Source organism: Sturnira hondurensis, unplaced genomic scaffold (assembly GCF_014824575.4).
Source record: "Sturnira hondurensis isolate 20B ecotype Veracruz unplaced genomic scaffold, ASM1482457v3 Scaffold0001221, whole genome shotgun sequence".
Lineage (NCBI taxonomy): Eukaryota > Metazoa > Chordata > Mammalia > Chiroptera > Phyllostomidae > Sturnira > Sturnira hondurensis.
Genome location: NW_028073852.1, coordinates 2,158,737 through 2,170,852, shown reverse-complemented (window position 1 = coordinate 2,170,852; position 12,116 = coordinate 2,158,737). Strand labels below are relative to the sequence as shown.

The 12,116-nt window shown below is 66.7% G+C and overlaps 1 protein-coding gene across 1 annotated transcript in view; it reads right to left on the bottom strand.

Annotated features, from left to right (window-relative positions):
- RBFOX3 (RNA binding fox-1 homolog 3) overlaps positions 1-12,116 on the bottom strand; it is a 245,903-nt gene that overhangs the window by 5,370 nt on the left and 228,417 nt on the right. Inside the window, exons 6-13 of the mRNA XM_037064176.1 lie at positions 8,169-8,306; positions 6,414-6,467; positions 5,569-5,661; positions 4,059-4,119; positions 2,101-2,154; positions 1,779-1,911; positions 1,150-1,189; positions 721-785 (exon numbers count right to left, since the gene is read on the bottom strand). Of these exons, the coding sequence (XP_036920071.1) occupies positions 721-785; positions 1,150-1,189; positions 1,779-1,911; positions 2,101-2,154; positions 4,059-4,119; positions 5,569-5,661; positions 6,414-6,467; positions 8,169-8,306 (638 nt within the window). The remainder of the gene's footprint in view (positions 1-720; positions 786-1,149; positions 1,190-1,778; positions 1,912-2,100; positions 2,155-4,058; positions 4,120-5,568; positions 5,662-6,413; positions 6,468-8,168; positions 8,307-12,116) is intronic.

Below are 12,116 nucleotides of genomic sequence, written 5' to 3'. Positions count from 1 at the left end.
AATAGGGCAGAGCTCAGGAAGGGGTTCAGATCCCGGAGACGTGCAGGACGGCGGGGACTTCGTCCCTGGAGGCGGGTGGCACAGTGTCCCCTGGATGATCTTCGTCTCAGTTTACTTTGTGTGTGAAACACCAGCTTCTGAGGGGACAGGGCCGGGCTGCGGGGCCTGCCCTGCTCCTGACAAAGCCTGGGCGACCGAGGCCCTGTCGGAGGTGTGGGTCCCGGAGGGGGCATGCCGCCTGCCACTGGGAGGGCGGGCCCGGTGTCCCTGGGCCGGAGCCAGCCCCCGGGCCGCTCCTGGGGCCCCCAGGACCCGACCACAAAACACACGCTGCTCTCCCATGTCCCGGGAGCCGCCCTCCCCAGCCTTGTCACACCCCTGCGAGGAGGCGGGTGGGCTCCGGGGGCCCTTCCTCTTTGGTGCCAGAGGGCCTCAGATCTGGGGGCACCGAGAATGGCAGGGACTCCAGATTACCTGCCCCCTTGGGGCCTCCAGAGCAGCGGGGGAGGAGCCGTCTGCTACCTGAGAACCAGGGGTCCACAGCCTCCCCATCATGCAAGCAGGAAATGATTACAGAAGTTGGGGGGCCTGCTGTTTTGGGGTCTCCGAGCCCATTCAGACCTGCTCTCCTCTATCCAGACCCTGCACCCCCCAGGAGGAGGTGGCCCCAGGCCTCCTGTCCATCACTCCCCTGCCTCAGACCCGCTGTCCCCGCTGTACCTGTCACTGTAGGCTGCTGCTGCCGCTGCGGCCGGTTGAGCGTATCTGTAGGCTGCATAACCTCCCTACAGGGTGGGGGTGGGGGAGAGACGCACAGGGGCTTAGCAGGGAGGCGCAGCCTCTCAACCTGCACCCGCGGCCCCAGGGATGTGGGGGAGCCACGCACTGCCCCCTCACACAACGCTCTGCACAATAGGCGGGGCCTGCCTTTGGCCCACGGGGCTGCCGGGAGACCCCTCGCTGCTACCCCCAGCGGGGGCTCCATGACCCAGCTCTGGCTGTGCAGGGTCCCCAAGGGTGCAGTGCTGCCGCCCCTCAACCCCCCTGTGGGTTCTGAGAACAGGAGTTGGGGGGACCGTCGGGGACACGCTGGCTCTTCCTGCCAACAGCCAAGCCCGGGGCCACCCCCGCCCCCGGGGCCGCACTTACGTAAATCTCAGCACCGTAAAAGCCGTCCTGATACACGACCCTGGAAGCAAACGGACAAGAGAGTGGTGGGAACGCTGGGGAGGTGGGGTAGGCCGGCTCCGGCGTCTGCTGAGGAGGGAGCGGGCAGGGTGCCGGCCCTGCCCACGGGACTGGCATTTTAACGAGCGTTCGCTCCAGCGCCCTGTTTCGGTATAACAATAGGGTAACACCCTTGCTGGTCGGCTCCTTTCCCCCCCCTCCCGCGAACCCAGGGGCCCTTCTCACCCCCCTCCCCCCACTCCACCCCAGGCTGTGTCCCCCCCTCCCGTCGGAGGAGGATGCAGCCCCAGGGAAATGGTCCAGCGAGGGCTTGGAGAAGGCCTCCACTGCACCCCAGGGCCAACCAGGGTCCCGTGAAAGCACCGGCGGGGGCTGTAAATGGCCCCTAAATGCAATGGCCTTCGGTCCCCCACGGCAGAGTGGGGCACTGCATATGGCGAGGAAAATGCAGTGCCAAGGTGTGGGGGTTCCCACAGGCCCCGGCATTTCTGGAAAGGCTGCCCGAACCATCCCGCTGTCCCAAGGCCCCCACCCCACACTCCCCAGGGCCTTCTCCATGCTTTCCTCCCCGAGCGCCCGCCCGTACTCACGCTCCATAAGTTGGGATGGGGGGCGGGGGCGGCGCAGCCCGAAACGTGTTGTACACGGCCCGGCCCCGGCCCCGTAGGTGTGCGCCTCTGTAGGCAAGGGCCGTGCCTGTGGTGGGGTAGGGGAACCCCGTCACTGCAGGAAAGGGGGCGAGAAAGGGGGCCAGGTGAGTGTGGGCTGGACAGCCCGGCCTGGGAGCAGCCACACCCACCGGCCGGACCTGCTGGACCCCAACCACACCGCCCGGCCACGCCCACAGACCACGCCCTGGCCACGCCCAGACCACACCCTGGCCACGCCCGGTTCACCCCTCCCGGCCTTTACCTGCATAGAATTCAGGCCCGTAGACTGCGCCTACCACAGGGTTGAGCTTCCAGCCTAGAACAGAAGCAAAGATTCCAGTCACCGTCTTCCCCATCCTCTCCCCACCGCACACTACACCTGTACACTGGGGAGCCCCCTCTCCCCCTGGGGGCAAGACCCCTTGCCTCGGTGGTCTGGGGGGGGGTGCTTCACGGGGAGGGGGCTAATCGCAGGGGCTGCCCACCCACCCGCCTGGGTGTGGTCTAGATTCTCCCCAGAATTGCGGCCCTTCCCAGCCTGCCCCGGGCCTCCCATGACAGGGGCACCTGTCCCAGCACACTGGGGCTCCCTGGGGTCCCCGATGTCTGCGGGAGAATGAAGAAGGGAAAGTGGGGCGTGTTATGTAAATGTGGGCATGCCCCCAGCTGGTTCGAAGGGTTCCGGAAGCTCGACAGAACCCAGTCGAGGGAGGGCTGTCTCCTGTGGGCCCCTGGCTGCCTTCCCCGACGGTCAGAGGCTGCCCAACGGAAGCTCCGCCCCTGCCTGGAGCCCCCTCCCACCTCCTGCGAGTGTCCTGGGACCAGCTCCCACTGTGCCTGCCCCCAGAGCAGCCAGTGGAAGGCGCCTGGGGAGGAAGGGCCTTTGGATTCTGTTTATGGGGCAGGATCTGCTGAGCCCTCTCCCTCGTGCGACTCGCTCCGAGCCCACCCACTGCGGTAGGGGGTGGGTAGCCCACCCACCATTGCACAGATGAGGACGTGGGGCTCAGAGGGGCAGCAGCCTCGCACCACAGAGCTGGTGTGTGGCAGGGCCAGACCCCAATTCCTGGCCACTCCCTCTCTCCAGACTGGCTGCTCTGGGGCCAGCCTTCCTCTCCTCTCCCACCAGGGGCCCCGGTGCACAGTCCAAGGCCTCTGGGCTGGACCCCAGCGGGCTTCGGGTTGGCTCTGGCCCCAGGGGTCAGGACAGGGTGCCCCTCCCCACTCTCTCCACGAGCCAGCGACCTGCCTTCCGTCACCGGCTCTGGGACGCCACTGCAGAGATGTCTATGCCTGATTGCTACTGCTGGGGTCGGAAACCCACACACCTCAGGGAAGGGACTCCCCACCTCCTGGGACGACCCCCACTGGTCTCGGTGAGAAGCTTCCTTGGAGCCGAGTCCCGGCGGCAGCGACCCGAGCCCACCTCCCCCGGCTTCTGCCCCAGCGGCTCTCCGGGTTCACCCTGGGAGGTTGGGCTGCTGCCTCACACGGCCCGGCACCTCCACCCGCCCACTCTGGGGTCCCGGAGCCTCTGTCTGTCCCTCTACCTGTCAGTCTCGGCCCATTGCAACTGTCGGGGCCCCCAGATGAGAGGCAGCCCAAGACCCGCCTGGGTGGCCCCTTCTTCCTTCTGTAAACAGTAACACTAACACCAGGTCAAACTAGGGGAAACTTCGGCGAGTTCCCCTCCACTTCTCCCAGCTGCCTGTGCTCGGCCCCAGCTGTCGCGTCCTCAAAGAGGACAGGCCCATCTGCTCACGGTCAGGTTGGCAGAGAACTGCTTGGCTGACACACACAATGGGCCAGCAGGACTTCCTCTGGTGGCCACAACCTCTCAGCATCTCCGAGACCCCGGGGGGACTGTCCCTGCCTTCACCATCACTCACTAAATATGGAGCGTCTCCCGGGAGCCCAGGTCCTCCTTAGTGCTTAGAAATAGGAAACAATCAGGAAGCAGCCACCACCCCACTGTGCCCACAGCCTGTCCGCGTGGTCTCTGGGTGCCGTGCGAGCTCAGGAAAGCCTGGGAGTCTCTCCAGCTGGGTGCCCGGGGGTGGGCCTCCCCAGCTTTCCTGCTGGCCAACTTGGCTGCTTCTGACAGGAGTGCTGGGGCCCGGGGGGGCCCGGAGCATTCATGAAGGTCAGCCCCCAGCAGCCCGGGATCCGTCCAGGCCTCTGTCAGCCCCTGCAGCCTCCCCGGGGTCCTGGGCCCCTTACCGTTGGTGTAGGGGTTTGAAGTCTTCTTGTTGGTCATGACCCTGGCTGTGGCGTTATTGACCTGCCCAGAAAGAGGGAGTGAGAGGGTGAGGGGAGCCTCGGGCCCCTGGGGGCCATGGGCCGCCCCAGTCCTTCCCTGCACTTCTCCATGGCCCCCTTGGGGTGGGGGGAGACGGGGGGTCGAAAGGGAGGGCCTGGGGCACCCAGGCCGAGGCGCAGGACAGCCCCCGCCCGCAGCCTGGCCTGCGAGCTGGCCTGCTCTCCAGCCTGGCCTCCTCTCCTGGCTGTGCCACCCGCCTCCGGGAAGCCTTGGTCATTGCCGCTCCCAGCACGGGCTGCAGCCTGGCCTGGCCCCAGACCCGGGCCCTCGGCTCAGGCGCTATGTCCAGACTCGCTGGCTCCTGACCTCCCCTGGCAGTTCCACAAACCAAGCCCCAGGCTCTCTCTGGCAACCCAATGTCACCGGAGAAGCTGCTCTCAGGCCAGCTACAAGAACTGCCCCCAAGACGGTCTCCAGCCTGGGCGGCTGTAGGCAGATGCCCCCTAGCTGCAGGCACTGAACTGTCGGCCAGTCTGCCCCATCCCCGAGGCCAGAGCTTTCTGAGGGGGGCCCTGTGCCCACGGGGACAGGCCAGTGAGGGAGGGGCAGGTGGGGACCGAGGGGGTGGGTCCTACTCTCCAGACCTGAGCCCAGGGCACTGGACGGGGTGGCAGAAGGAGGAGACGACCTCTAGCAGAAGGGAGCAGGGGCGGGGCAGGGGTGGAAGGGGAGGGGCCCAGTGTCAGCCCCTAGGGCCTTGAGTGCCACTGGGTGCTGGGCTGGAGCCTGGCCAAGGTCAGTGCCTCCAGTACTTCCCCCTTCGGAAACCCTCCCCATGACCCCTCCCTGCCCTTCCTGTGGGCTGGGACAGCTGCTGACCCTGCCCTCTGAACCACCCCTGGCTGCCCTACTGTGGGGTAGCCCAGCCCCCAGACAGCCCCGAGCCACAGCCCTGGTGAGGGACAGGGAGGAGCAGGGATGTTGGGGGCCTTGCCTCCTCTTCCTGCTGCTCCCCTGGGCAGGGTCCCATTCTAGGCCCTGGCCACTTGCTGCTGGCCCTGTGCGGGTGAGGCGGAGGGGAAGCTGCGGTTGGCAGCATCGGGTGGGGAGGAGTACTGGGCCCTCCCAGCGGCAGGCCAGCGGAGGATGGCCGTGGTCCTCAAAGCTGCCAGGCCTCGCACACGTGATTTCTGGGGTCCTCCCAGTGTCTGTCTGCTCCCTCAGTTGTGGGGCTCTTTTTCAGGAAGGAGAGAGGAAGCAGGGCCGGGGGGTGGGGTCCTGGGGTGGGCTTGAAATGTAGACCCACAAGGTGGCATGTGACAGGCTGGGGCTCTGGCCTCTGTGCGGCCCTGCCCGGCCCCTGCCCAGCCCGCCCCAGGGACCCCGGCCTGGCGCTCACAGGACAGCAGGGGACCTGGGGTGGGGGCTGGGGTGGCGGGCGCCCCTGCCCCGGCACACTTATCTGAGCACCTCAATTTTCCGTCCCTCTACGATCGTCCCATTCAGCTTCTCCCGGGCTCGGTCAGCATCTGAGCTAGTTTCAAAAGTTACAAACCCAAAGCCCTGTGAGCAGAGAGGGACAGACATGGAGAGAAAGACACAGGATGAGAAAAAGAGAAAAAAGGAGGTACGGGTCGGGGCAGGGGGAGGGGGAGAAGGGAGGAGAAAGAGATGGGGGTGGGAGTCAAGTCAACGGAACTGGAGGAGACTCAGGCAGTCCCGAGGCCTGTCCTGGGAGGTCCGTCCTGGGGCCACCAGCGGGCACCCAGGAGGGGCGTGGCCCCAGGTGGGGGCAGCCTTTGGCTTGGCCTGGTGGGCCTGAGCTCACCAGCCGGCCTCTCCAAGGGGAACAGGTCAAAGCTACAGGAGACACTGGCCCTGCCAGGGTCCGGGGCTGTCGCCCTCACTGAAGGTTGGGTTAGAGGGCCTGAGCGGGGCAGCCTGGTTGGGTGGGGCAGTGTCTTCCAGAGCAGAGAGCAGGGCCCATCTCAGCTGGGGCGCCTGCCGCCCCACAGCCCCACCCCCAGCCTCAGGGCTGACTCCCAGGCAGGCCCTGCCCCCAGGAAGGAGAAGGACCGGGGAGTCCCGGCACACAGAGAGGTCCTGGCAGCTCAGAGAGAAAGAGGCGTCGGCAGCAGCAGCAACCACAACACAGAGAGTGGGGGAGGGGGCGGAGGAGGGGAGTACAAGCACCCGTGTCACTCAGGGGTCCTCGGGCTCGAAGCTCTCCAGGAAGGAAACGCACATGTCACACGTTAGCCTGGCGGGACCTACAGCCGGCGCTGTAATGGTGGCGGCCTCTGGGCGGCACCCACCTTGGAGCCCCGCTCGTTAAAAATGATCTCCACGTCTAAAATTTTTCCGAATTGCTGCGGAGACAGAGAGGGGCGGGGGGACAGGAGATGGCGGCGGGTTAAGGCAGCCTGCTCCCCGGGAGACCCCGCACCAGGGCGGAGTCTGGCCCTCCGTCCCGGCCCCTCCGCCAGGGCAGGGACAGGACAGGCTGTCCGCGCAGCGTGAGGGGACAGAGGCACCTTCCCCACCTCCTGGCAAAGAGAGCTTTCTCTGCCAGGATGTCAGGCTCTGCCACAGGCTGCTGACAGGCCCCCCGATCCACACTAGAGGGAAAAGACCTTTCCACAGGTGGGTGCTGAGGGGGGCAGGAGCCCCTGGAAGAGAGAGCGCCCAGAAGGCCTCCGTGGGTCGGTGGCCTGTGCCGGGTGGGGCCGGACCCCAGGCCCTGCCTGAACAGGACACACTGGCACTGGCCTGGGACACATGGGGTGGCCCCGTCCTTCTCACCAGCTCACAAGACTGACAAACTGTGACCAGGCCCCCAAAATGCCAGTGAGCTCCTGAAGGGCCCGTCCCGGGGCCTCCGGATTATACACAGGTGGGGCTCCCCTTCACCCTGAAATATCCCAGAGGTGGGTGTCACAGGGCAGCAAGGTGGCATGCAGCCAGCCAGCAGTGCCGTCCCCACCCTGCGGGAGAGAGGAAGGTGGTGCCCCGGTGGGGGGGCTGGGGGGGGTGGGCACATGTAGATGCTGGGTGAGGTGATGGGTCCCGTAGGGCCCGGGATACCCGCCACCCGGCGGGGCCCCAGGCTCCAGGGGTCCGGGCCCAGATGATTCTCAGTCCTACCAGCTTCCCACCAAGTCTAACCCCAAATCCAAAGGCCCCCGAGGAGGGGAGTGGATATCCAGGGCAAGGTCAGGCGTGGGTGCTGGGCCTGTCCCCGACGAACCCACCTGAGGTGGGGGTGGCGTGGGGGGCTCAGGGTCCCGGGCCCACCTCGCTCGTGGCAGAGGTCGGGGGGGATGCAGGGCAGGCAGGAGGGACAGTTCGGAGTGACGGAGGGTGGGGGGCAGCAACACAGGTCGGCGCGTGTGTCCTCCGTGGTGGGCGGTCGGGACCCAGGGGCTGCCCTGCTCGGGGCCACGCACCTGGCTGCTGCCCACCTGCCCGTCCACATTGTGGCCCAGCACCCAGTGTGCGTTGGCGCCTGCCAGGGGGTCAGTCAAGTGACAGGATAAAGTGATCAAAGGACTACAGGGGTCCCTGCCGGCAGCCTCTCACAGCGCCTGGCTGAGGCCCTGCGGCGCGGAACCCGGAACAGGCCGAGGAGCCAGGTGGGACGTGGCCTGGCACCTGTCCTGCCCACGGTGTGCTCTCCGGGAGCCCCCACGCTGGCACGGAGAGGCTGAGTGCCGCCCCAAGGCACATGGCAGTGGTGGCGGGGGTGGGGCAGGGGCTGGGGGGCTGCTGGGCGGCCAGGAGGCCACCCTTCCAGGTGTCCTGAGGAGCCCAGATGGCCTGGGCCCCTCGCCGCAAATTGATGACCTGACAGGCACCGGCCTTGGCCTCCCTGTGGAGCCTGAGGGACAGGCGGGCTGATGTCTGGAGGGGGTGCAGGGGTGGCACCCTGCCACTGTGCCACCCTCATCCCTCCCTCCTACCCCATGGGCTCAGGCCAGAGCCGGCTGGACCAGGAAGCAGGAGGCAGTCGGGGCGTGAAACCAGGGGAGCCACTGTGGGCCCGGGCCGGGAGGGGGGCCGCGCACACTCACCCCGAACATTTGCCGCAGGTCGGGGTCCCTGAACCGGAAGGGGATGTTGGAGACGTGAAGCCTCTTGGGCTGCTGCTTCTCTGTGGGGTCGGAGGGGTGGAGGGGCTGGCTGTCCGTCTGTGCCGCCTCGTCTGTCTGCTGTGGGGAGACGGCCTGGATGTGAGGGGCCCCCTCAGCCACCACCCTGTGGAGGGGCTTGTGTACAGACCAGGCCCTCCCAGCCCCTCGGACCCACCTCCCTTCCGGGGGCAGAGCTGCCAAGGTGTCTGGGCGAACAGCACGCGGCACAGCAGCGCCACCTGCAGACCCCCGCCTGAGCTGCGCCCAGGAAAACCAGCGCAGGGCCAGGCCTCCCTCGCCTGCTGTGCCCCCACTCCTCCACGAGGCCGAGGACTGACCACAGTCCCTTGACTCCGTGGACTGTCTGGTTCTCGAGCTCCCGGGTTTGCCCTTTTGCCTGACAGGGGCCCTTCTGGCTTCCAAGGCCTGATGAGAAAGTGGACATTTCGGAATGCACCGCCAGGCGCACACACCTACATGTAGGGGTACTGCCCCCACCCTGCGGCCACGAGGGGGCTGCCTCAAATTCTAGCCCCTCGCTGCTGCTGGGCACTTCAGCGGCCACTCCCTCTAAGGCTCCAGGTGACCAAGATCCGTCCTTCACAGCTGGTCCCCGTTTTGCACCCGAACATGGTTTCAACAGGGGGCCTCCTGGGGGCTCTGGGGCCAGGAAGCAAAGCTGCTGCTGAGGAGGCCCCGCCCCCCGCAGCTCCCCAGGAGGACGGACCGGGACGAGGCCCCGAGGTGGCGCGAGGTTGGGGTACTGAGCGGGTGGCCTGTGCCTGGGTCCATCCCTGCCGAATCCCAGTGCGGAAGGTCGTCAGCAGGTGCTCCGTCAACGCCGGCTCGGTGACCAGTGGCTGCTGACTGAGGTGTCCCAACAGCTTGCCATGAGCTGCTGCCACGGCCCGAGGCCACCTGTATGCCAGTCACAGCGCAGAACTGCCGAATGCCAGCCCTGCTCCAGGACGTGTGCCCAGGAGCAGCCCTCTGGCGAGGCAGGGCGGAGCCCTAGTGTCCAGGAGCTGTGCTCAGAGGGGACGGGGGGGGGGGCGGTGGCCAGAAGCCCGGTTCCCTGCCACAGGTTCCCTCGGCCCCCAGGTCCCCTGGTGGGCGGCGAGCACGGCACCGTGAGGATAACGAGTTGAGAACGCCACATTTGCTCCCTCCTTCCCTTCCCGGCTCCATTCTGGCTCCTCTCCAGGGTCCTCTTGAAATCAAGGCCCCAGCACACTGCTCAGACTTGCCCCCGAGTCGCAGGGTCAGCGCCCAGGCCACGACCCCCACAGCGGGCAGGGGGGCCCTGGCTGTCTCGAGGCCACGCGGAGCCTTCCTGCTGTCTGAAGGGAGGGAAGGGCAGGTCCTCGAGCCTGTGCTGGAACTTGCGAGAGTGGGCGGCTGTGGTCTCCCGTGTGTCCTGAGGAGCAGAGGCGGGGGGCTGGCAGCAAGAGGTGGGAGGCCGCTTTCTGGTGGGCATCTGTCACTGGCAGCCAGAGGAGTGCTGACCAGTACAAGCCCCGCCCCCTCGGGGCCGGACAGGGTGAGGCCGCTGTGCTCGAGGCTGAGAAAATGGAGTCCCCTGGGCGGAGGCTGGCCCAGGGCCACCTGCTGGCTAGTGGCCAGGGTCCCTCTCTGAACTCCAGAGCAGCTGTCTTCAGAGGCCATCCTTTCCAGGGCTCAGCCATGAGGCCTCTGCCCAGGCTCCAGGGCAGCAGGTGCCACAGGAGAGGGCTGCCGAGCGGGACCCAGGACATGAGCCGGGGACACTCGGGAGAGGCCCGGAGGGCTGTAGGAGCTTCCTGTCCACACGTCTCCTAGACTCTGCGTTCCGTGTTGAGAAGCGAGTGCCCGGCATGGGGTTGAAGCCGCCGTCCCTTCGAGGCCTGCGTCACCCAGGCGGCCACCCCTCGCAGCAGCTTCGGTGCCAGCAGGTACATGTCCTTGGAGCCCTCTGTCCGGCTGTGGAACGGACGTGTGCCCAGAGGTGGGCCGCTGGAGATGCAGGCTCTGTTCTGTGGGGATCAGCAAGGGCCGCCTCGAGGGGCCATCTCCTGACGTGCCCTCTGCCCAGCCTCCTGCCCCAGGTCCCCTGCTGTCCTCCTGCCTTGGTGCCACTGTTTCTTGCAGAGAGCAAGCCTGCACTAAGCCCCCGAGGACTCATCCAGGCATCAGCGATTCCTGCCGAGGTCTGGGGACCGCCCTCTAGCTACCGAAAAGTGTGGCTTTTCACACAGCGCTCAGGGTGGGCCGGGTGCCCTCTGTCACTGTCACACACCCCCACAGCCCCTGAATTCCATAAGCCCACACCCTCTCCGCTGCTCCTGGGCACTGGATGGGGAATCCAGGTGGGAGAGGGACATGCAATGCTGACTTCAGGCCAGCAGAGGGCAGTGGCTAACCCAGCCTGGAGGCCCGGCTGGTAGAGGAGAGAGGGGAGCCCTACGTGGGGAGTGGGGGGAAGGGCCAGAAGAGACTGAGCTCACCAGGTGTGAACAAGATTCAGATTCCCCCCAAACCCTAAGGGGAGCCACTGGGGTTCGGGGTGGGGGAGTGCTGTGCAGACGGAGCCACGGGTGGGGCCAGGACACCAGTGAGGAGGGCGCCCTTGGCCCGGAGCGCAGCTGCACGGAAGCAGATAAATGGGCTCAATGACTGTAAAACTGCGAGATACGCCGAGAAGCCCCAGTGTGACGGCACGCCGGCCACCCGGGGGGAGACAGAGGCCTTCTCACCATTTATCACACTGGCCCAGGCAGCCCGGCCGCCCTTCCGGGGGCTCCCCGCACCGCACGCCCTCGCCATTTTTTAAGCCTTCAGTGCGTGAAGGCAGGCAAACACGAAACCACGCCAGTGACGCAAGGTGACCCCTTCCCTCCCGAGGCGGTCTCAGCAGCTTTGCTTCCGCGTCCCTGCATCACCTTGGCCTTCACCCCCACCCCCACCCCCACCTTTCCAAGGCGGGGCGCGGCCGTGGTGGGCTCGGATGGACCCCAGATGCTGCCCTCCCCATCCTCCAGGAGCCTGAAGCTCCCTTCACCCAGCAATGGGACCCCGCGGCAGATGAGGAGCTGCGCCCTGTTGCTGGCAGGCTTGCTGATGGCGGACTAGCTGAAGCAGGCCTTGCAAACCTCCTGTCTCTGCAGCAGCAGCGCACCCCCCGCCCCTGCTCCTTCAAAAGCTCCTGGATTCTTGTGCGATGGCTGTCGGCCGATTGCCGGACACGCTCACCCCCGTGAGTGGGCGGGACGTCAGCCTCGGAGGAGGCCTTTTCTGCCTGCAGCCTCCAGCCCTCGGTTGAGGAAGGCTTGTTTCACACGGGGCACTGGGCAGCCCCCTCCTTGGGCAGAGTGTGTGTCCACTGTGGGCTCTTTCTGAACGACGCCACCTGCTGGTCTCAGCTGCCACCGCACTGGTTCCGTGGGTGCCGCTGGTGTCCTCTGTTTGCACCCCACCAGCCGGAGGCCCATGGCAGGGCCTCCCCTGGGTCTGGAGTAGGGGCAGACTCATCGCCTCTTCTGCCTGTCCGACCCGGAGCTCAGGGCTGCCAGCTAGGCCAAGGCGGCAAGGCAACACAGGAGTCAGTACTCCAGGACCAGAGCGCTCACACCCTCGGCGGCAGCTGACGTCTCACGGGGCAGCTACTGGCCTTTGGCTGCCTGGTGACTTCCGTCTGCAGTGCTCATCTGGCCCAGGGCCTCCAGAAGAGCATCCTGTCCTGGTCCCCAGATGGGGGTCTGCAGACCCTGACCCTTCGCAGGACCTGAGGAGCCCCGGGCTGAAGGAAGGTTGCTCAGGCTGCCGCCCCCCGGGCTGGTGCTGGGCCAGAGCAGTGGGCCTCTCACCCCCTCAGTGGGGATTGCTCTTGGGGACGCTGGGTCCCCTCAGGGG